The 26,244-nt window shown below is 42.3% G+C and overlaps 1 protein-coding gene across 1 annotated transcript in view; it reads right to left on the bottom strand.

Moving 5' to 3' along the window:
• Positions 1-205: 205 nt before the first annotated feature.
• The window catches only part of LOC106613408 (gamma-aminobutyric acid receptor subunit gamma-3-like), a 220,028-nt gene continuing 193,989 nt past the window's right edge, over positions 206-26,244 (bottom strand). Inside the window, exon 7 of the mRNA XM_045688601.1 lies at positions 206-496. Within this exon, the coding sequence (XP_045544557.1) occupies positions 206-496 (291 nt within the window). The remainder of the gene's footprint in view (positions 497-26,244) is intronic.

The following is a 26,244-nucleotide window of genomic DNA, read 5'->3' as shown; positions in this document are numbered from 1 at the left end:
TCTGGTCTTAAAGTCCATGACACCTCTCTCTCTGGTCTTAAAGTCCAAGACACCTCTCTCTCTGGTCTGAAAGTCCATGGCACCTCTCTCTCTCTGGTCTTAAAGTCCATGCCAACTCTCTCTCTCTCTTCGGTCTTAAAGTCTATGGCACCTCTCTCTCTCTCTCCAGGTTGCTGAAGATACATAGCCTTCCCAGTACAGTCTGCTAAAGGTACAGATAGCTGACCCAGTAGACTACATTAAACAGTATGAAGGATGTGGGGAAGAAGACCCTGGAATAAGAGTCCAGCTCCAGTATATCTATGTGGATGCGTCCTTTCCTCCAGCCGCCTCCTCTACACTCATCGTAACAGCAGAAGAAGCTCTGGCAGTCCTTCCCGTCCAGGCACTCATAGACACAGGCGTCCTCAAATTCCTGCCAGTATAGGTTGTTATACGTGGAGTTGTTCAACGTGATCACTGTAGGGGCAGGTCCCACTTCCAACACTGAGTAGTTCTGGAGGGAGACAGACAGACAGACAGACAGACAGACAGACAGACAGACAGACAGACAGACAGACAGACAGACAGACAGACAGACAGACAGACAGACAGACAGACAGACAGACAGACAGACAGACAGACAGACAGACAGACAGACAGACAGACAGAATATCAGGTTTGAGAGGAAGGAAGTGCACTGTAAGAGAGGACTGTCACTCAGATCTGGGAGAATCCATGTCTGTGTCCCAAATGACACCACGTTCGCTATATGGTGCACCACTTTTGACCACAACCCTCAGGGCCCATAAAGAATCCCATAGAGAAACTCATAGGGCCCATAGGGAAACCCATAGAGAAACCCATAGGGCCCATAGAGAAACCCACAGGGCCCATAGGGAAACCCATAGAGAAACCCATAGAGAAACCCATAGAGAAACCCATAGGGAAACCCATAGGTCTCATAGAGAAACCCATAGGGCCCATAGAGAAACCCATAGGGTTCATAGATAAACCCATAGGGCCCATAGAGAAACCCATAGGTCTCATAGAGAAACCCATAGGGCCCAGAGAGAAACCTATAGGGTTCATAGGGAAACCCATAGGGCCCATAGAAAAACCCATAGGGTTCATAGGGAAACCCATAGAGAAACCCATAGGGCCCATAGGGAAACCCATAGAGAAACCCATAGGGCTCATAGAGAAACCCATAGAGAAACCCACAGGGCTCATAGAGAAACCCATAGAGAAACCCATGGGGCTCATAGAGAAACCCATAGAGGAACCCATAGAGGAACCCACAGGGCTCTGGTCAAAAGTAGTGGACTACGTAAGGAATAGGGTTTTATTTGGGACGCAACCCAGGTCTCCCCCATCTCTGACCTCATTCACAGGCTTTAAGAGGAGAGCGTGTCACATACGTCTGTCAATATCAGACAGAGCTGAGCAGCAACACAGACCCTGTCAATATAAGACAGGACAGAGCTGACCAGCAACACAGACCCTGTCAATATCAGACAGGACAGAGCTGAGCAGCAACACAGACCCTGTCAATATCAGACAGGACAGAGCTGAGCAGCAACACAGACCCTGACAATATGAGACAGGACAGGGCTGAGCAGCAACACAGAACAGGACAATATCAGACAGAGCTGAGCGGCAACACAGACCCTGTCAATATCAGACAGGACAGAGCTGAGCGGAAACACAGACCCTGTCAATATCAGACAGAGCTGAGCAGCAACACAGATCCTGTCAACATCAGACAGAGCTGAGCGGCAACACAGACCCTGTCAATATCAGACAGGACAGAGCTGAGCAGCAACACAGACCCTGTCAACATCAGACAGGACAGAGCTGAGCAGCAACACAGACCCTGTCAACATCAGACAGGACAGAGCTGAGCAGCAACACAGATCCTGTCAATATCAGACAGAGTTGAGCAGCAACACAGACCCTGTCAATATCAGACAGAGCTGAGAGGCAACACAGAACCTGTCAATATCAAACAGGACAGAGCTGAGCAGCAACACAGACCCTGTCAATATCAGACAGGACAGAGCTGAGCTGCAACACAGACCCTGTCAATATCAGACAGAGCTGAGCGGCAACACAGACCCTGTCAATATCAGACAGGAAAGAGCTGAGCAGCAACACAGACCCTGTCAATATCAGACAGGAAAGTGCTGAGCAGCAACACAGACCCTGTCAATATCAGACAGGACAGAGCTGAGCAGCAACACAGACCCTGTCAATATCAGACAGGACAGAGCTGAGCAGCAACACAGACCCTGTCAACATCAGACAGGACAGAGCTGAGCAACAACAACATGAAACAGCTTCAGAGATGTCCAGTAACAAAACAGAGCCTCTGTTAGAACCAATAAAAGTGGTTACAAGAAATAAAACTGTCAAATTAATCATTTAGGTGACTTTTGAAGGCCGCTGTACAAATAAAATAATACTTATCGATTAACCTTTTCATAGTTTTATATATATATATATATATATATATATATATATATATATATATATATATATATATATATATATATATATATATATATATACACACATACATACATACATACACACATACATACATAAACACATTTAAATATAGTATTAGTAATGAAGGAGGTAGGGCGGACCGGGCTCTGACTAATATATAGTATTAGTAATGAAGGAGGTAGGGCGGACCAGGCTCTGACTAATATATAGTATTAGTAATGAAGGAGGTAGGGCGGACCAGGCTCTGACTAATATATAGTATTAGTAATGAAGGAGGTAGGGCGGACCGGGCTCTGACTAATATATAGTATTAGAAATGAAGGAGGTAGGGCGGACCAGGCTCTGACTAATATATAGTATTAGTAATGAAGGAGGTAGGGAGGACCAGGCTCTGACTAATATATAGTATTAGTAATGAAGGAGGTAGGGCGGACCGGGCTCTGACTAATATATAGTATTAGTAATGAAGGAGGTAGGGCGGACCAGGCTCTGACTAATATATAGTATTAGTAATGAAGGAGGTAGGGCGGACCAGGCTCTGACTAATATATAGTATGAGTAATGAAGGAGGTAGGGCGGACCGGGCTCTGACTAATATATAGTATTAGAAATGAAGGAGGTAGGGCGGACCAGGCTCTGACTAATATATAGTATTAGTAATGAAGGAGGTAGGGAGGACCAGGCTCTGACTAATATATAGTATTAGTAATGAAGGAGGTAGTGCGGACCGGGATCTGACTAATATATAGTATTAGTAATGAAGGAGGTAGGGCGGACCGGGCTCTGACTAATATATAGTATTAGTAATGAAGGAGGTAGTGCGGACTCTGACTAATATACAGTTTTAGTAATGAAGGAGGTAGGGCGGAACAGGAACTGACTAATTTATAGTATTAGTAATGAAGAAGGTGGGGCGGGCTCTGACTAATATATAGTATTAGTAATGAAGGAGGTAGGGAGGACCAGGCTCTGACTAATATATAGTATTAGTAATGAAGGAGGTAGGGCGGGCTCTGACTAATATATACAGCATTAGTAATGAAGGAGGTAGGGCGGACCGGGCTCTGACTAATATATAGTATTAGTAATGAAGGAGGTAGGGCGGACTGGGCTCTGACTAATATATTGTATTAGTAATGAAGGAGGTAGGGCGGACCAGTCGCTGACTAATATATAGTATTAGTAATGAAGGAGGTATGGAGGACCAGGCTCTGACTAATATATAGTGTTAGTAATGAAGGAGGTAGGGCGGGCTCTGACTAATATATAGTATTGGTAATGAAGGAGGTAGGGCGGACCGGGCTCTGACTAATATATAGTATTAGAAATGAAGGAGGTAGGGCGGACCAGGCTCTGACTAATATATAGTATTAGTAATGAAGGAGGTAGGGAGGACCAGGCTCTGACTAATATATAGTATTAGTAATGAAGGAGGTAGGGAGGACCAGGCTCTGACTAATATATATTATTAGTAATGAAGGAGGTAGGGCGGACCAGGTTCTGACTAATATATAGTATTAGTAATGAAGGAGGTATTTCGGACCAGGCTCTGACTAATATATAGTATTAGTAATGAAGGAGGTAGGGCGGACCGGGCTCTGACTAATATATACTATTAGTAATGAAGGAGGTAGGGCGGACTGGGCTCTGACTAATATATTGTATTAGTAATGAAGGAGGTAGGGCGGACTGGGCTCTGACTAATATATTGTATTAGTAATGAAGGAGGTAGGGCGGACCAGTCGCTGACTAATATATAGTATTACTAATGAAGGAGGTATGGAGGACTCTGACTAATATATAGTATTAGTAATGAAGGAGGTAGGGCGGACCGGGCTCTGACTAATATATGGTTTTAGTAATGAAGGAGGTAGGGCGGACTCTGACTAATATATAGTATTAGTAATGAAGGAGGTAGGGCGGACCAGGCTCTGACTAATATATAGTATTAGTAATGAAGGAGGTAGGGCGGACCGTGCTCTGACTAATATATACTATTAGTAATGAAGGAGGTAGAGCGGCCCGGGCTCTGACTAATATATAGTATTAGTAATGAAGGAGGTATTTCGGACCAGGCTCTGACTAATATATAGTATTAGTAATGAAGGAGGTAGGGCGGACCAGGCTCTGACTAATATATAGTATTAGTAATGAAGGAGGTAGGGCGGACCGTGCTCTGACTAATATATACTATTAGTAATGAAGGAGGTAGAGCGGCCCGGGCTCTGACTAATATATAGTATTAGTAATGAAGGAGGTATTTCGGACCAGGCTCTGACTAATATATAGTATTAGTAATGAAGGAGGTAGGGCGGGCTCTGACTAATATATATAGTATTAGTAATGAAGGAGGTAGGGCGGACCAGGCTCTGACTAATATATAGTATTAGTAATGAAGGAGGTAGGGCGGACCGGGCTCTGACTAATATATGGTTTTAGTAATGAAGGAGGTAGGGCGGACCAGGCTCTGACTAATATATAGTATTAGTAATGAAGGAGGTATTTCGGACCAGGCGCTGACTAATATATAGTATTAGCAATGAAGGAGGTAGGGCGGGCTCTGACTAATATATACAGTATTAGTAATGAAGGAGGTAGGGCGGACCGGGCTCTGACTAATATATAGTATTAGTAATGAAGGAGGTAGGGCGGACCGGGCTCTGACTAATATATAGTATTAGTAATGAAGGAGGTAGGGCGGACTGGGCTCTGACTAATATATTGTATTAGTAATGAAGGAGGTAGGGCGGACCAGTCGCTGACTAATATATAGTATTAGTAATGAAGGAGGTAGGGCGGACCGGGCTCTGACTAATATATGGTTTTAGTAATGAAGGAGGTAGGGCGGACTCTGACTAATATATAGTATTAGTAATGAAGGAGGTAGGGCAGACCAGGCTCTGACTAATATTTAGTATTAGTAATGAAGGAGGTAGGGCGGACCGTGCTCTGACTAATATATACTATTAGTAATGAAGGAGGTAGGGCGGCCCGGGCTCTGACTAATATATAGTATTAGTAATGAAGGAGGTATTTCGGACCAGGCTCTGACTAATATATAGTATTAGTAATGAAGGAGGTGGGGCGGGCTCTGACTAATATATAGTATTAGTAATGAAGGAGGTAGGGCGGGCCAGGCTCTGACCAATATATATTATTAGTAATGAAGGAGGTAGGGCGGACTCTGACTAATATACAGTTTTAGTAATGAAGGAGGTAGGGCGGACCAGGAACTGACTAATTTATAGTATTAGTAATGAAGAAGGTGGGGCGGGTTCTGACTAATATATATAGTATTAGTAATGAAGGAGGTAGGGCGGACCAGGCTCTGACTAATATATAGTATTAGTAATGAAGGAGGTAGGACGGACCAGGCTCTGACTAATATATAGTATTAGTAATGAAGGAGGTAGGGCGGACCAGGCTCTGACTAATATATAGTATTAGTAATGAAGGAGGTAGGGCGGGCTCTGACTAATATATATAGTATTAGTAATGAAGGAGGTAGGGCGGACCAGGCTCTGACTAATATATGGTTTTAGTAATGAAGGAGGTAGGGCGGACTCTGACTAATATATAGTATTAGTAATGAAGGAGGTAGGGTGGACCAGGCTCTGACTAATATATAGTATTAGTAATGAAGGAGGTAGTGAGGACCAGGCTCTGACTAATATACAGTATTAGTAATGAAGGAGGTATTGCGGACCAGGCTCTGACTAATATATAGTATTAGTAATGAAGAAGGTGGGGCGGGCTCTGACTAATATATAGTATTAGTAATGAAGGAGGTAGGGCGGGCCTAGCTCTGACCAATACATAGTATTAGTAATGAAGGAGGTAGGGCGGACCGGGCTCTGACTAAAATATAGTATTAGTAATGAAGGAGGTAGGGCGGACCGGGCTCTGACTAATATATGGTTTTAGTAATGAAGGAGGTAGGGCGGACTCTGACTAATATATAGTATTAGTAATGAAGGAGGTAGGGCGGACCAGGCTCTGACTAATATATAGTATTAGTAATGAAGGAGGTAGGGCGGACCGTGCTCTGACTAATATATAGTATTAGTAATGAAGGAGGAAGGGCGGCCCGGGCTCTGACTAATATATAGAATTAGTAATGAAGGAGGTAGGGCGGACCGGGCTCTGACTAATATATAGTATTAGTAATGAAGGAGGTAGGGCGGACCGGGCTCTGACTAATATATAGTATTAGTAATGAAGGAGGTAGGGCGGACCAGGCTCTGACTAATATATAGTATTAGTAATGAAGGAGGTAGGGCGGACCGTGCTCTGACTAATATATACTATTAGTAATGAAGGAGGTAGGGCGGCCCGGGCTCTGACTAATATATAGTATTAGTAATGAAGGATGTATTTCGGACCAGGCTCTGACTAATATATAGTATTAGTAATGAAGGAGGTAGGGCGGGCTCTGACTAATATATATAGTATTAGTAATGAAGGAGGTAGGGCGGACCAGGCTCTGACTAATATATAGTATTAGTAATGAAGGAGGTAGGGCGGACCGGGCTCTGACTAATATATGGTTTTAGTAATGAAGGAGGTAGTGCGGACTCTGACTAATATACAGTTTTAGTAATGAAGGAGGTAGGGCGGACCAGGAACTGACTAATTTATAGTATTAGTAATGAAGGAGGTAGGGCGGACCAGGCTCTGACTAATATATAGTATTAGTAATGAAGGAGGTAGGGCGGACCAGGCTCTGACTAATATATAGTATTAGTAATGAAGGAGGTAGGACGGACCAGGCTCTGACTAATATATAGTATTAGTAATGAAGGAGGTAGGGCGGACCGGGCTCTGACTAATATATAGTATTAGTAATGAAGGAGGTAGTGCGGACTCTGACTAATATACAGTTTTAGTAATGAAGGAGGTAGGGCGGACCAGGAACTGACTAATATATAGTATTAGTAATGAAGGAGGTAGGGCGGGCCAGGCTCTGACCAATATATATTATTAGTAATGAAGGAGGTAGGGCGGACCGGGCTCTGACTAATATATATAGTATTAGTAATGAAGGAGGTAGGGCGGACCAGGCTCTGACTAATATATAGTATTAGTAATGAAGGAGGTAGGGTGGACCGGGCTCTGACTAATATATAGTATTAGTAATGAAGGAGGTAGTGCGGACTCTGACTAATATACAGTTTTAGTAATGAAGGAGGTAGGGCGGACCAGGAACTGACTAATATATAGTATTAGTAATGAAGGAGGTAGGGCGGGCCAGGCTCTGACCAATATATATTATTATTAATGAAGGAGGTAGGGCAGACCGGGCTCTGACTAATATATATAGTATTAGTAATGAAGGAGGTAGGGCGGACCAGGCTCTGACTAATATATAGTATTAGTAATGAAGGAGGTAAGTGCGGACCGGGCTCTGACTAATATATGGTTTTAGTAATGAAGGAGGTAGGGTTGACTCTGACTAATATATAGTATTAGTAATGAAGGAGGTAGGGTGGACCAGGCTCTGACTAATATATAGTATTAGTAATGAAGGAGGTAGGGAGGACCAGGCTCTGACTAATATACAGTATTAGTAATGAAGGAGGTAGTGCGGACCAGGCTCTGACTAATATATAGTATTAGTAATGAAGAAGGTGGGGCGGGCTCTGACTAATATATAGTATTAGTAATGAAGGAGGTAGGGCGGGCCAGGCTCTGACCAATACATAGTATTAGTAATGAAGGAGGTAGGGCGGACCGGGCTCTGACTAATATATAGTATTAGTAATGAAGGAGGTAGGGCGGACCGGGCTCTGACTAATATATGGTATTAGTAATGAAGGAGGTAGTGCGGACTCTGACTAATATACAGTATTAGTAATGAAGGAGGTAGGGCGGACCAGGAACTGACTAATTTATAGTATTAGTAATGAAGAAGGTGGGGCGGGCTCTGACTAATATATATAGTATTAGTAATGAAGGAGGTAGGGCGGACCAGGCTCTGACCAATATATATTATTAGTAATGAAGGAGGTAGGGCGGACCAGGCTCTGACTAATATATAGTATTAGTAATGAAGGAGGTATTTCGGACCAGGCGCTGACTAATATATAGTATTAGCAATGAAGGAGGTAGGGCGGGCTCTGACTAATATATAAGTATTAGTAATGAAGGAGGTAGGGCGGACCGGGCTCTGACTAATATATAGTATTAGTAATGAAGGAGGTAGGGCGGACCGGGCTCTGACTAATATATAGTATTAGTAATGAAGGAGGTAGGGCGGACTGGGCTCTGACTAATATATTGTATTAGTAATGAAGGAGGTAGGGCGGACCAGTCGCTGACTAATATATAGTATTAGTAATGAAGGAGGTAGGGCGGACCGGGCTCTGACTAATATATGGTTTTAGTAATGAAGGAGGTAGGGCGGACTCTGACTAATATATAGTATTAGTAATGAAGGAGGTAGGGCGGACCAGGCTCTGAATAATATATAGTATTAGTAATGAAGGAGGTAGGGCGGACCGTGCTCTGACTAATATATACTATTAGTAATGAAGGAGGTAGGGCGGCCCGGGCTCTGACTAATATATAGTATTAGTAATGAAGGAGGTATTTCGGACCAGGCTCTGACTAATATATAGTATTAGTAATGAAGGAGGTGGGGCGGGCTCTGACTAATATATAGTATTAGTAATGAAGGAGGTAGGGCGGGCCAGGCTCTGACCAATATATATTATTAGTAATGAAGGAGGTAGGGCGGACTCTGACTAATATACAGTTTTAGTAATGAAGGAGGTAGGGCGGACCAGGAACTGACTAATTTATAGTATTAGTAATGAAGAAGGTGGGGCGGGTTCTGACTAATATATATAGTATTAGTAATGAAGGAGGTAGGGCGGACCAGGCTCTGACTAATATATAGTATTAGTAATGAAGGAGGTAGGACGGACCAGGCTCTGACTAATATATAGTATTAGTAATGAAGGAGGTAGGGCGGACCAGGCTCTGACTAATATATAGTATTAGTAATGAAGGAGGTAGGGCGGGCTCTGACTAATATATATAGTATTAGTAATGAAGGAGGTAGGGCGGACCAGGCTCTGACTAATATATAGTATTAGTAATGAAGGAGGTAGGGAGGACCGGGCTCTGACTAATATATGGTTTTAGTAATGAAGGAGGTAGGGCGGACTCTGACTAATATATAGTATTAGTAATGAAGGAGGTAGGGTGGACCAGGCTCTGACTAATATATAGTATTAGTAATGAAGGAGGTAGTGAGGACCAGGCTCTGACTAATATACAGTATTAGTAATGAAGGAGGTATTGCGGACCAGGCTCTGACTAATATATAGTATTAGTAATGAAGAAGGTGGGGCGGGCTCTGACTAATATATAGTATTAGTAATGAAGGAGGTAGGGCGGGCCTAGCTCTGACCAATACATAGTATTAGTAATGAAGGAGGTAGGGCGGACCGGGCTCTGACTAAAATATAGTATTAGTAATGAAGGAGGTAGGGCGGACCGGGCTCTGACTAATATATGGTTTTAGTAATGAAGGAGGTAGGGCGGACTCTGACTAATATATAGTATTAGTAATGAAGGAGGTAGGGCGGACCAGGCTCTGACTAATATATAGTATTAGTAATGAAGGAGGTAGGGCGGACCGTGCTCTGACTAATATATAGTATTAGTAATGAAGGAGGAAGGGCGGCCCGGGCTCTGACTAATATATAGAATTAGTAATGAAGGAGGTAGGGCGGACCGGGCTCTGACTAATATATAGTATTAGTAATGAAGGAGGTAGGGCGGACCGGGCTCTGACTAATATATAGTATTAGTAATGAAGGAGGTAGGGCGGACCGGGCTCTGACTAATATATAGTATTAGTAATGAAGGAGGTAGGGCGGACCGTGCTCTGACTAATATATACTATTAGTAATGAAGGAGGTAGGGCGGCCCGGGCTCTGACTAATATATAGTATTAGTAATGAAGGATGTATTTCGGACCAGGCTCTGACTAATATATAGTATTAGTAATGAAGGAGGTAGGGCGGGCTCTGACTAATATATATAGTATTAGTAATGAAGGAGGTAGGGCGGACCAGGCTCTGACTAATATATAGTATTAGTAATGAAGGAGGTAGGGCGGACCGGGCTCTGACTAATATATGGTTTTAGTAATGAAGGAGGTAGTGCGGACTCTGACTAATATACAGTTTTAGTAATGAAGGAGGTAGGGCGGACCAGGAACTGACTAATTTATAGTATTAGTAATGAAGAAGGTGGGGCGGGCTCTGACTAATATATATAGTATTAGTAATGAAGGAGGTAGGGCGGACCAGGCTCTGACTAATATATAGTATTAGTAATGAAGGAGGTAGGACGGACCAGGCTCTGACTAATATATAGTATTAGTAATGAAGGAGGTAGGGCGGACCGGGCTCTGACTAATATATAGTATTAGTAATGAAGGAGGTAGTGCGGACTCTGACTAATATACAGTTTTAGTAATGAAGGAGGTAGGGCGGACCAGGAACTGACTAATATATAGTATTAGTAATGAAGGAGGTAGGGCGGGCCAGGCTCTGACCAATATATATTATTAGTAATGAAGGAGGTAGGGCGGACCGGGCTCTGACTAATATATATAGTATTAGTAATGAAGGAGGTAGGGCGGACCAGGCTCTGACTAATATATAGTATTAGTAATGAAGGAGGTAGGGTGGACCGGGCTCTGACTAATATATAGTATTAGTAATGAAGGAGGTAGTGCGGACTCTGACTAATATACAGTTTTAGTAATGAAGGAGGTAGGGCGGACCAGGAACTGACTAATATATAGTATTAGTAATGAAGGAGGTAGGGCGGGCCAGGCTCTGACCAATATATATTATTATTAATGAAGGAGGTAGGGCAGACCGGGCTCTGACTAATATATATAGTATTAGTAATGAAGGAGGTAGGGCGGACCAGGCTCTGACTAATATATAGTATTAGTAATGAAGGAGGTAGTGCGGACCGGGCTCTGACTAATATATGGTTTTAGTAATGAAGGAGGTAGGGTTGACTCTGACTAATATATAGTATTAGTAATGAAGGAGGTAGGGTGGACCAGGCTCTGACTAATATATAGTATTAGTAATGAAGGAGGTAGGGAGGACCAGGCTCTGACTAATATACAGTATTAGTAATGAAGGAGGTATTGCGGACCAGGCTCTGACTAATATATAGTATTAGTAATGAAGAAGGTGGGGCGGGCTCTGACTAATATATAGTATTAGTAATGAAGGAGGTAGGGCGGGCCAGGCTCTGACCAATACATAGTATTAGTAATGAAGGAGGTAGGGCGGACCGGGCTCTGACTAATATATAGTATTAGTAATGAAGGAGGTAGGGCGGACCGGGCTCTGACTAATATATGGTTTTAGTAATGAAGGAGGTAGTGCGGACTCTGACTAATATACAGTTTTAGTAATGAAGGAGGTAGGGCGGACCAGGAACTGACTAATTTATAGTATTAGTAATGAAGAAGGTGGGGCGGGCTCTGACTAATATATATAGTATTAGTAATGAATGAGGTAGGGCGGACCAGGCTCTGACCAATATATATTATTAGTAATGAAGGAGGTAGGGCGGACCAGGCTCTGACTAATATATAGTATTAGTAATGAAGGAGGTAGGGCGGCCCGGGCTCTGACTAATATATAGAATTAGTAATGAAGGAGGTAGGGCGGACCGGGCTTTGACTAATATATAGTATTACTAATGAAGGAGGTAGGGCGGACCAGGCTCTGACTAATATATAGTATTAGTAATGAAGGAGGTAGGGCGGACCGGGCTCTGACTAATATATGGTATTAGTAATGAAGGAGGTAGTGCGGACTCTGACTAATATATAGTATTAGTAATGAAGGAGGTAGGGCGGACCAGGAACTGACTAATTTATAGTATTAGTAATGAAGAAGGTGGGGCGGGCTCTGACTAATATATATAGTATTAGTAATGAAGGAGGTAGGGCGGACCAGGCTCTGACCAATATATATTATTAGTAATGAAGGAGGTAGGGCGGACCAGGCTCTGACTAATATATAGTATTAGTAATGAAGGAGGTAGGGCGGACCGTGCTCTGACTAATATATACTATTAGTAATGAAGGAGGTAGGGCGGCCCGGGCTCTGACTAATATATAGAATTAGTAATGAAGGAGGTAGGGCGGACCGGGCTCTGACTAATATATAGTATTAGTAATGAAGGAGGTAGGGCGGACCGGGCTCTGACTAATATATAGTATTAGAAATTAAGAAGGTAGGGCGGACCGGGCTCTGACTAATATATAGTATTAGTAATGAAGGAGGTATTGCGGACCGGGCTCTGACTAATATATAGTGTTAGTAATGAAGGAGGTAGGGAGGACCGGGCTCTGACTAATATATAATATTAGTAATGAAGGAGGTAGGGCGGGCTCTGACTAATATATAGTATTAGTAATGAAGGAGGTAGGGCGGACCGGGCTCTGACTAATATATAGTATTAGAAATGAAGGAGGTAGGGCGGACCAGGCTCTGACTAATATATAGTATTAGTAATGAAGGAGGTAGGGAGGACCAGGCTCTGACTAATATATAGTATTAGTAATGAAGGAGGTAGGGAGGACCAGGCTCTGACTAATATATAGTATTAGTAATGAAGGAGGTAGGGCGGACCAGGTTCTGACTAATATATAGTATTAGTAATGAAGGAGGTATTTCGGACCAGGCTCTGACTAATATATAGTATTAGTAATGAAGGAGGTAGGGCTGGCTCTGACTAATATATACAGTATTAGTAATGAAGGAGGTAGGGCGGACCGGGCTCTGACTAATATATAGTATTAGTAATGAAGGAGGTAGGGCGGACCGGGCTCTTACTAATATATAGTATTATTAATGAAGGAGGTAGGGCGGACTGGGCTCTGACTAATATATTGTATTAGTAATGAAGGAGGTAGGGCGGACCAGTCGCTGACTAATATATAGTATTAGTAATGAAGGAGGTATGGAGGACTCTGACTAATATATAGTATTAGTAATGAAGGAGGTAGGGCGGACCGGGCTCTGACTAATATATGGTTTTAGTAATGAAGGAGGTAGGGCGGACTCTGACTAATATATAGTATTAGTAATGAAGGAGGTAGGGCGGACCAGGCTCTGACTAATATATAGTATCAGTAATGAAGGAGGTAGGGTGGACCGTGCTCTGACTAATATATACTATTAGTAATGAAGGAGGTAGGGCGGCCCGGGCTCTGACTAATATATAGTATTAGTAATGAAGGAGGTATTTCGGACCAGGCTCTGACTAATATATAGTATTAGTAATGAAGGAGGTAGGGCGGGCTCTGACTAATATATAGTATTAGTAATGAAGGAGGTAGGGCGGACCAGGCTCTGACTAATATATAGTATTAGTAATGAAGGAGGTAGGGCGGACCGGGCTCTGACTAATATATGGTATTAGTAATGAAGGAGGTAGTGCGGACTCTGACTAATATACAGTTTTAGTAATGAAGGAGGTAGGGCGGACCAGGAACTGACTAATTTATAGTATTAGTAATGAAGAAGGTGGGGCGGGCTCTGACTAATATATATAGTATTAGTAATGAAGGAGGTAGGGCGGACCAGGCTCTGACTAATATATAGTATTAGTAATGAAGGAGGTAGGACGGACCAGGCTCTGACTAATATATAGTATTAGTAATGAAGGAGGTAGGGCGGACCGGGCTCTGACTAATATATAGTATTAGTAATGAAGGAGGTAGTGCGGACTCTGACTAATATACAGTTTTAGTAATGAAGGAGGTAGGGCGGACCAGGAACTGACTAATATATAGTATTAGTAATGAAGGAGGTAGGGCGGGCCAGGCTCTGACTAATATATAGTATTAGTAATGAAGGAGGTAGGGCGGACCGGGCTCTGACTAATATATAGTATTAGTAATGAAGGAGGTAGGGCGGAGGCTCTGACTAATATACAGTATTAGTAATGAAGGAGGTAGGGCGGACCAGGATCTGACTAATATATAGTATTAGTAATGAAGGAGGTAGGGCGGGCCAGGATCTGACTAATATATAGTATTAGTAATGAAGGAGGTAGGGCGGGCCAGGCTCTGACTAATATATATAGTATTAGTAATGAAGGAGGTAGGGCGGACCAGGCTCTGACTAATATATAGTATTAGTAATGAAGGAGGTAGTGCGGACCGGGCTCTGACTAATATATGGTTTTAGTAATGAAGGAGGTAGGGCGGACTCTGACTAATATATAGTATTAGTAATGAAGGAGGTAGGGTGGACCAGGTTCTGACTAATATATAGTATTAGTAATGAAGGAGGAAGGGAGGACCAGGCTCTGACTAATATACAGTATTAGTAATGAAGGAGGTATTGCGGACCAGGCTCTGACTAATATATAGTATTAGTAATGAAGAAGGTGGGGCGGGCTCTGACTAATATATAGTATTAGTAATGAAGGAGGTAGGGCGGGCCAGGCTCTGACCAATACATAGTATTAGTAATGAAGGAGGTAGGGCGGACCGGGCTCTGACTAATATATAGTATTAGTAATGAAGGAGGTAGGGCGGACCGGGCTCTGACTAATATATGGTTTTAGTAATGAAGGAGGTAGTGCGGACTCTGACTAATATACAGTTTTAGTAATGAAGGAGGTAGGGCGGACCAGGAACTGACTAATTTATAGTATTAGTAATGAAGAAGGTGGGGCGGGCTCTGACTAATATATATAGTATTAGTAATGAAGGAGGTAGGGCGGACCAGGCTCTGACCAATATATATTATTAGTAATGAAGGAGGTAGGGCGGACCAGGCTCTGACTAATATATAGTATTAGTAATGAAGGAGGTAGGGCGGCCCGGGCTCTGACTAATATATAGAATTAGTAATGAAGGAGGTAGGGCGGACCGGGCTCTGACTAATATATAGTATTACTAATGAAGGAGGTAGGGCGGACCAGGCTCTGACTAATATATAGTATTAGTAATGAAGGAGGTAGGGCGGACCGGGCTCTGACTAATATATGGTTTTAGTAATGAAGGAGGTAGTGCGGACTCTGACTAATATACAGTTTTAGTAATGAAGGAGGTAGGGCGGACCAGGAACTGACTAATTTATAGTATTAGTAATGAAGAAGGTGGGGCGGGCTCTGACTAATATATATAGTATTAGTAATGAAGGAGGTAGGGCGGACCAGGCTCTGACCAATATATATTATTAGTAATGAAGGAGGTAGGGCGGACCAGGCTCTGACTAATATATAGTATTAGTAATGAAGGAGGTAGGGCGGACCGGGCTCTGACTAATATATGGTATTAGTAATGAAGGAGGTAGTGCGGACTCTGACTAATATATAGTATTAGTAATGAAGGAGGTAGGGCGGACCAGGAACTGACTAATATATAGTATTAGTAATGAAGAAGGTAGGGCGGGCTCTGACTAAATATATAGTATTAGTAATGAAGGAGGTAGGGCGGACCGGGCTCTGACTAATATATAGTATTAGTAATGAAGGAGGTAGGGCGGACCGGGCTCTGACTAATATATAGTATTAGTAATGAAGGAGGTAGGGCGGACCGGGCTCTGACTAATATATAGTATTAGAAATGAAGGAGGTAGGGCGGACCGGGCTCTGACTAATATATAGTATTAGTAATGAAGGAGGTATTGCGGACCGGGCTCTGACTAATATATAGTATTAGTAATGAAGGAGGTAGGGAGGACCAGGCTCTGACTAATATATAGTATTAGTAATGAAGGAGTTAGGGCGGGCTCTGACTAATATATAGTATTAGTAATGAAGGAGGTAGGGCGGACCGGGCTCTGACTAATATATAGTATTAGAAATGAAGGAGGTAGGGCGGACCAGGCTCTGACTAATATATAGTATTAGTAATGAAGGAGGTAGGGAGGACCAGGCTCTGACTAATATATAGTATTAGTAATGAAGGAGGTAGGGCGGACCAGGCTCTGACTAATATATAGTATTAGTAATGAAGGAGGTAGGGCGGACCAGGCTCTGACTAATATATAGTATTAGTAATGAAGGAGGTATTTCGGACCAGGCTCTGACTAATATATAGTATTAGTAATGAAGGAGGTAGGGCTGGCTCTGACTAATATATACAGTATTAGTAATGAAGGAGGTAGGGTGGACCAGGCTCTGACCAATATATAGTATTAGTAATGAAGGAGGTAGGGCGGACCAGGCTCTGACTAATATATAGTGTTAGTAATGAAGGAGGTAGGGAGGACCGGGCTCTGACTAATATATAGTATTAGTAATGAAGGAGGTAGGGCGGGCTCTGACTAATATATAGTATTAGTAATGAAGGAGGTAGGGCGGACCGGGCTCTGACTAATATATAGTATTAGAAATGAAGGAGGTAGGGCGGACCAGGCTCTGACTAATATATAGTATTAGTAATGAAGGAGGTAGGGAGGACCAGGCTCTGACTAATATATAGTATTAGTAATGAAGGAGGTAGGGAGGACCAGGCTCTGACTAATATATAGTATTAGTAATGAAGGAGGTAGGGCGGACCAGGTTCTGACTAATATATAGTATTAGTAATGAAGGAGGTATTTCGGACAGGGCTCTGACTAATATATAGTATTAGTAATGAAGGAGGTAGGGCGGGCTCTGACTAATATATACAGTATTAGTAATGAAGGAGGTAGGGTGGACCAGGCTCTGACTAATATATAGTATTAGTAAGGAAGGAGGTAGGGAGGACCAGGCTCTGACTAATATACAGTATTAGTAATGAAGGAGGTATTGCGGACCAGGCTCTGACTAATATATAGTATTAGTAATGAAGGAGGTAGGGCGGGCTCTGACTAATATATATAGTATTAGTAATGAAGGAGGTAGGGCGGACCAGGTTCTGACTAATATATAGTATTAGTAATGAAGGAGGTATTTCGGACCAGGCTCTGACTAATATATAGTATTAGTAATGAAGGAGGTAGGGCGGGCTCTGACTAATATATACAGTATTAGTAATGAAGGAGGTAGGGCGGACCGGGCTCTGACTAATATATAGTATTAGTAATGAAGGAGGTAGGGCGGACCGGGCTCTGACTACTATATAGTATTAGTATTGAAGGAGGTAGGGCGGACTGGGCTCTGACTAATATATTGTATTAGTAATGAAGGAGGTAGGGCGGACCAGTCGCTGACTAATATATAGTATTAGTAATGAAGGAGGTATGGAGGACTCTGACTAATATATAGTATTAGTAATGAAGGAGGTAGGGCGGACCGGGCTCTGACTAATATATAGTATTAGTAATGAAGGAGGTAGGGCGGACCGGGCTCTGACTAATATATAGTATTAGTAATGAAGGAGGTAGTGCGGACTCTGACTAATATACAGTTTTAGTAATGAAGGAGGTAGGGTGGACCAGGAACTGACTAATATATAGTATTAGTAATGAAGGAGGTAGGGCGGGCCAGGCTCTGACCAATATATATTATTAGTAATGAAGGAGGTAGGGCGGACCGGGCTCTGACTAATATATATAGTATTAGTAATGAAGGAGGTAGGGCGGACCAGGCTCTGACTAATATATAGTATTAGTAATGAAGGAGGTTGTGCGGACCGGGCTCTGACTAATATATGGTTTTAGTAATCAAGGAGGTAGGGCGGACTCTGACTAATATATAGTATTAGTAATGAAGGAGGTAGGGTGGACCAGGATCTGACTAATATATAGTATTAGTAATGAAGGAGGTAGGGAGGACCAGGCTCTGACTAATATACAGTATTAGTAATGAAGGAGGTATTGCGGACCAGGCTCTGACTAATATATAGTATTAGTAATGAAGAAGGTGGGGCGGGCTCTGACTAATATATAGTATTAGTAATGAAGGAGGTAGGGCGGGCCAGGCTCTGACCAATACATAGTATTAGTAATGAAGGAGGTAGGGCGGACCGGGCTCTGACTAATATATAGTATTAGTAATGAAGGAGGTAGGGCGGACCGGGCTCTGACTAATATATGGTTTTAGTAATGAAGGAGGTAGTGCGGACTCTGACTAATATACAGTTTTAGTAATGAAGGAGGTAGGGCGGACCAGGAACTGACTAATATATAGTATTAGTAATGAAGGAGGTATGGAGGACTCTGACTAATATATAGTATTAGTAATGAAGGAGGTAGGGCGGACCGTGCTCTGACTAATATATACTATTAGTAATGAAGGAGGTAGGGCGGCCCGGGCTCTGACTAATATATAGAATTAGTAATGAAGGAGGTAGGGCGGACCGGGCTCTGACTAATATATAGTATTAGTAATGAAGGAGGTAGGGCGGACCAGGCTCTGACTAATATATAGTATTAGTAATGAAGGAGGTAGGGCGGACAAGGCACTGACTAATATATAGTATTAGTAATGAAGGAGGTAGGGCGGACCGGGCTCTGACTAATATATAGTTTTAGTAATGAAGGAGGTAGGGCGGACCAGGAACTGACTAATTTATAGTATTAGTAATGAAGAAGGTGGGGCGGGCTCTGACTAATATATATAGTATTAGTAATGAAGGAGGTAGGGCGGACCAGGAACTGACTAATTTATAGTATTAGTAATGAAGAAGGTGGGGCGGGCTCTGACTATATATATAGTATTAGTAATGAAGGAGGTAGGGCGGACAAGGCTCTGACTAATATATAGTATTAGTAATGAAGGAGGTAGGGCGGACCAGGCTCTGACTAATATATAGTATTAGTAATGAAGGAGGTAGGGCGGCCCGGGCTCTGACTAATATATAGAAATAGTAATGAAGGAGGTAGGGCGGACCGGGCTCTGACTAATATATAGTATTAGTAATGAAGGAGGTAGGGCGGACCGGGCTCTGACTAATATATAGTATTAGAAATTAAGAAGGTAGGGCGGACCGGGCTCTGACTAATATATAGTATTAGTAATGAAGGAGGTATTGCGGACCGGGCTCAGACTAATATATAGTATTAGTAATGAAGGAGGTAGGGCGGACCAGGCTCTGACTAATATATAGTGTTAGTAATGAAGGAGGTAGGGAGGACCGGGCTCTGACTAATATATAGTATTAGTAATGAAGGAGGTAGGGCGGGCTCTGACTAAAATATAGTATTAGTAATGAAGGAGGTAGGGCGGCCCGGGCTCTGACTAATATATAGAATTAGTAATGAAGGAGGTAGGGCGGACCAGGCTCTGACTAATATATAGTATTAGTAATGAAGGAGGTAGGGAGGACCAGGCTCTGACTAATATATAGTATTAGTAATGAAGGAGGTAGGGAGGACCAGGCTCTGACTAATATATAGTATTAGTAATGAAGGAGGTAGGGCGGACCAGGTTCTGACTAATATATAGTATTAGTAATGAAGGAGGTATTTCGGACAGGGCTCTGACTAATTTATAGTATTAGTAATGAAGGAGGTAGGGCGGGCTCTGACTAATATATACAGTATTAGTAATGAAGGAGGTAGGGCGGACCAGGCTCTGACTAATATATAGTATTAGTAATGAAGGAGGTAGGGCGGACCGGGCTCTGACTAATATATAGTATTAGTAATGAAGGAGGTAGGGTGGACTCTGACTAATATATAGTATTAGTAATGAAGGAGGTACGGCGGGCCAGGCTCTGACCAATATATAGTATTAGTAATGAAGGAGGTATTTCGGACCAGGCTCTGACTAATATATAGTATTAGTAATGAAGGAGGTAGGGCGGGCTCTGACTAATATATACAGTATTAGTAATGAAGGACGTAGGGCAGACAAGGCTCTAACTAATATATAGTATTAGTAATGAAGGAGGTAGGTGAAGGAGATAGGGCGGACCAGGCTCTGACTTATATACAGTATTAGTAATGAAGGAGGTATTGCGGACCAGGCTCTGACTAATATATAGTATTAGTAATGAAGAAGGTGGGGCGGGCTCTGACTAATATATAGTATTAGTAATGAAGGAGGTAGGGCGGCCCGGGCTCTGACTAATATATAGAATTAGTAATGAAGGAGGTAGGGCGGACCGGGCTCTGACTAATATATAGTATTAGTAATGAAGGAGGTAGGGAGGACCGGGCTCTGACTAATATATAGTATTAGTAATGAAGGAGGTAGGGAGGACCAGGCTCTGACTAACATATAGTATTAGTAATGAAGGAGGTAGGGCGGACCAGGTTCTGACTAATATATAGTATTAGTAATGAAGGAGGTATTTCAGACCAGGCTCTGACTAATATATAGTATTAGTAATGAAGGAGGTAGGGCGGGCTCTGACTAATATATACAGTATTAGTAATGAAGGAGGTAGGGCGGACCAGGCTCTGACTAATATATAGTATTAGTAATGAAGGAGGTAGGGCGGACCGGGCTCTGACTAATATATAGTATTAGTAATGAAGGAGGTAGGGTGGACTCTGACTAATATATAGTATTAGTAATGAAGGAGGTACGGCGGGCCAGGCTCTGACCAATATATAGTATTAGTAATGAAGGAGGTATTTCGGACCAGGCTCTGACTAATATATAGTATTAGTAATGAAGGAGGTAGGGAGGGCTCTGACTAATATATACAGTATTAGTAATGAAGGACGTAGGGTGGACCAGGCTCTGACTAATATATAGTATTAGTAATGAAGGAGGTAGGGAGGACCAGGCTCTGACTAATATACAGTATTAGTAATGAAGGAGGTATTGCTGACCAGGCTCTGACTAATATATAGTATTAGTAATGAAGGAGGTAGGGCGGGCTCTGACTAATATATATAGTATTAGTAATGAAGGAGGTAGGGCGGACCAGGCTCTGACTAATATATAGTTTTAGTAATGAAGGAGGTGGGCGGACCGGGTTCTGACTAATATATATTATTAGTAATGAAGGAGGTAGGGAGGACCGGGAACTGACTAATATATTGTATTAGTAATGAAGGAGGTAGGGCGGACCAGTCTCTGACTAATATATAGTATTAGTAATGAAGGAGGTAGGGTGGACTCTGACTAATATATAGTATTAGTAATGAAGGAGGTACGGCGGGCCAGGCTCTGACCAATATATAGTATTAGTAATGAAGGAGGTATTTCGGACCAGGCTCTGACTAATATATAGTATTAGTAATGAAGGAGGTAGGGCGGGCTCTGACTAATATATACAGTATTAGTAATGAAGGAGGTAGGGTGGACAAGGCTCTGACTAATATATAGTATTAGTAATGAAGGAGGTAGGGAGGACCAGGCTCTGACTAATATACAGTATTAGTAATGAAGGAGGTATTGCGGACCAGGCTCTGACTAATATATAGTATTAGTAATGAAGGAGGTAGGGCGGGCTCTGACTAATATATATAGTATTAGTAATGAAGGAGGTAGGGCGGACCAGGCTCTGACTAATATATAGTATTAGTAATGAAGGAGGTGGGCGGACCGGGTTCTGACTAATATATATTATTAGTAATGAAGGAGGTAGGGAGGACCGGGATCTGACTAATATATTGTATTAGTAATGAAGGAGGTAGGGCGGACCAGTCTCTGACTAATATATAGTATTAGTAATGAAGGAGGTATGGAGGACTCTGACTAATATATAGTATTAGTAATGAAGGAGGTAGGGCGGACCAGGCTCCGACTAATATATAGTATTAGTAATGAAGGAGGTAGGGCGGACCGGGCTCTGACTAATATATAGTATTAGTAATGAAGGAGGTAGGGTGGACTCTGACTAATATATAGTATTAGTAATGAAGGAGATACGGCGGGCCAGGCTCTGACCAATATATAGTATTAGTAATGAAGGAGGTATTTCGGACCAGGCTCTGACTAATATATAGTATTAGTAATGAAGGAGGTAGGGCGGGCTCTGACTAATATATACAGTATTAGTAATGAAGGAGGTAGGGTGGACCAGGCTCTGACTAATATATAGTATTAGTAATGAAGGAGGTAGGGAGGACCAGGCTCTGACTAATATACAGTATTAGTAATGAAGGAGGTATTGCGGACCAGGCTCTGACTAATATATAGTATTAGTAATGAAGGAGGTAGGGCGGGCTCTGACTAATATATATAGTATTAGTAATGAAGGAGGTAGGGCGGACCAGGCTCTGACTAATATATAGTATTAGTAATGAAGGAGGTGGGCAGACCGGGTTCTGACTAATATATATTATTAGTAATGAAGGAGGTAGGGAGGACCGGGATCTGACTAATATATTGTATTAGTAATGAAGGAGGTAGGGCGGACCAGTCTCTGACTAATATATAGTATTAGTAATGAAGGAGGTATGGAGGACACTGACTAATATATAGTATTAGTAATGAAGGAGGTAGGGTGGACCAGGCTCTGACTAATATATAGTATTAGTAATGAAGGAGGTAGGGAGGACCAGGCTCTGACTAATATATAGTATTAGTAATGAAGGAGGTATTGCGGACCAGGCTCTGACTAATATATAGTATTAGTAATGAAGGAGGTAGGGCGGGCTCTGACTAATATATACAGTATTAGTAATGAAGGAGGTAGGGCGGACCGGGCCCTGACTAATATATAGTATTAGTAATGAAGGAGGTAGGGCAGACCGGGCTCTGACTAATATATAGTATTAGAAATGAAGGAGGTAGGGCGGACCAGTCTCTGACTAATATATAGTATTAGTAATGAAGGAGGTATTTCGGACCAGGCTCTGACTAATATATAGTATCAGTAATGAAGGAGGTAGGACGGACCAGGCTCTGACTAATATATAGTATTAGTAATGAAGGAGGTAGGGCGGGCTCTGACTAATATATAGTATTAGTAATGAAGGAGGTAGGGCAGACAAAGCTCTAACTAATATATAGTATTAGTAATGAAGGAGGTAGGTGAAGGAGATAGGGCGGACCAGGCTCTGACTAATATACAGTATTAGTAATGAAGGAGGTATTGCGGACCAGGCTCTGACTAATATATAGTATTAGTAATGAAGAAGGTGGGGCGGGCTCTGACTAATATATAGTATTAGTAATGAAGGAGGTAGGGCGGCCCGGGCTCTGACTAATATATAGAATTAGTAATGAAGGAGGTAGGGCGGACCGGGCTCTGACTAATATATAGTATTAGTAATGAAGGAGGTAGGGAGGACCAGGCTCTGACTAATATATAGTATTAGTAATGAAGGAGGTAGGGAGGACCAGGCTCTGACTAACATATAGTATTAGTAATGAAGGAGGTAGGGCGGACCAGGTTCTGACTAATATATAGTATTAGTAATGAAGGAGGTATTTCGGACCAGACTCTGACTAATATATAGTATTAGTAATGAAGGAGGTAGGGCGGACCGGGCTCTGACTAATATATAGTATTAGTAATGAAGGAGGTAGGGTGGACTCTGACTAATATATAGTATTAGTAATGAAGGAGGTACGGCGGGCCAGGCTCTGACCAATATATAGTATTAGTAATGAAGGAGGTATTTCGGACCAGGCTCTGACTAATATATAGTATTAGTAATGAAGGAGGTAGGGCGGGCTCTGACTAATATATACAGTATTAGTACTGAAGGAGGTAGGGTGGACCAGGCTCTGACTAATATATAGTATTAGTAATGAAGGAGGTAGGGAGGACCAGGCTCTGACTAATATACAGTATTAGTAATGAAGGAGGTATTGCGGACCAGGCTCTGACTAATATATAGTATTAGTAATGAAGGAGGTAGGGCGGGCTCTGACTAATATATATAGTATTAGTAATGAAGGAGGTAGGGCGGACCAGGCTCTGACTAATATATAGTATTAGTAATGAAGGAGGTGGGCAGACCGGGTTCTGACTAATATATATTATTAGTAATGAAGGAGGTAGGGAGGACCGGGATCTGACTAATATATTGTATTAGTAATGAAGGAGGTAGGGCGGACCAGTCTCTGACTAATATATAGTATTAGTAATGAAGGAGGTATGGAGGACACTGACTAATATATAGTATTAGTAATGAAGGAGGTAGGGTGGACCAGGCTCTGACTAATATATAGTATTAGTAATGAAGGAGGTAGGGAGGACCAGGCTCTGACTAATATATAGTATTAGTAATGAAGGAGGTATTGCGGACCAGGCTCTGACTAATATATAGTATTAGTAATGAAGGAGGTAGGGCGGGCTCTGACTAATATATACAGTATTAGTAATGAAGGAGGTAGGGCGGACCGGGCCCTGACTAATATATAGTATTAGTAATGAAGGAGGTATTTCGGACCGGGCTCTGACTAATATATAGTATTAGAAATGAAGGAGGTAGGGCGGACCAGTCTCTGACTAATATATAGTATTAGTAATGAAGGAGGTATTTCGGACCAGGCTCTGACTAATATATAGTATTAGTAATGAAGGAGGTAGGACGGACAAGGCTCTGACTAATATATAGTATTAGTAATGAAGGAGGTAGGGCGGGCTCTGACTAATATATAGTATTAGTAATGAAGGAGGTAGGGCAGACAAGGCTCTAACTAATATATAGTATTAGTAATGAAGGAGGTAGGTGAAGGAGATAGGGCGGACCAGGCTCTGACTAATATACAGTATTAGTAATGAAGGAGGTATTGCGGACCAGGCTCTGACTAATATATAGTATTAGTAATGAAGAAGGTGGGGCGGGCTCTGACTAATATATAGTATTAGTAATGAAGGAGGTAGGGCGGCCCGGGCTCTGACTAATATATAGAATTAGTAATGAAGGAGGTAGGGTGGACCGGGCTCAGACTAATATATAGTATTAGTAATGAAGGAGGTAGGGAGGACCAGGCTCTGACTAATATATAGTATTAGTAATGAAGGAGGTAGGGAGGACCAGGCTCTGACTAACATATAGTATTAGTAATGAAGGAGGTAGGGCGGACCAGGTTCTGACTAATATATAGTATTAGTAATGAAGGAGGTATTTCGGACCAGGCTCTGACTAATATATAGTATTAGTAATGAAGGAGGTAGGGCGGGCTCTGACTAATATATACAGTATTAGTAATGAAGGAGGTAGGGCGGACCGGGCTCTGACTAATATATAGTATTAGTAATGAAGGAGGTAGGGCGGACCGGGCTCTGACTAATATATAGTATTAGAAATGAAGGAGGTAGGGCGGACCAGGCTCTGACTAATATATAGTATTAGTAATGAAGGAGGTATTTTGGACCAGGCTCTGACTAATATATAGTATTAGTAATGAAGGAGGTAGGGCGGACCAGGCTCTGACTAATATATAGTATTAGTAATGAAGGAGGTAGGGCGGACCAGGCTCTGACTAATATATAGTATTAGTAATGAAGGAGGTAGGGCGGACCGGGCTCTGACTAATATATAGTATTAGCAATGAAGGAGGTAGGGTGGACTCTGACTAATATATATAGTATTAGTAATGAAGGAGGTAGGGCGGACCGGGCTCTGACTAATATATAGTATTAGTAATGAAGGAGGTAGGGCGGACCGGGCTCTGACTAATATATAGTATTAGAAATGAAGGAGGTAGGGCGGACCAGGCTCTGACTAATATATAGTATTAGTAATGAAGGAGGTAGTGCGGACTCTGACTAATATACAGTTTTAGTAATGAAGGAGGTAGGGCGGACCAGGAACTGACTAATTTATAGTATTAGTAATGAAGAAGGTGGGGCGGGCTCTGACTAATATATAGTATTAGTAATGAAGGAGGTAGGGAGGACCAGGCTCTGACTAATATATAGTATTAGTAATGAAGGAGGTAGGGCGGACCAGGTTC

The sequence above is a fragment of the Salmo salar genome, chromosome ssa10 (assembly GCF_905237065.1).
Source record: "Salmo salar chromosome ssa10, Ssal_v3.1, whole genome shotgun sequence".
Classification (NCBI taxonomy): Eukaryota; Metazoa; Chordata; class Actinopteri; order Salmoniformes; family Salmonidae; genus Salmo; species Salmo salar.
The sequence above is the reverse complement of the archived record's forward strand: the minus strand, read 5'-3'. Positions and strand labels throughout refer to the sequence as shown.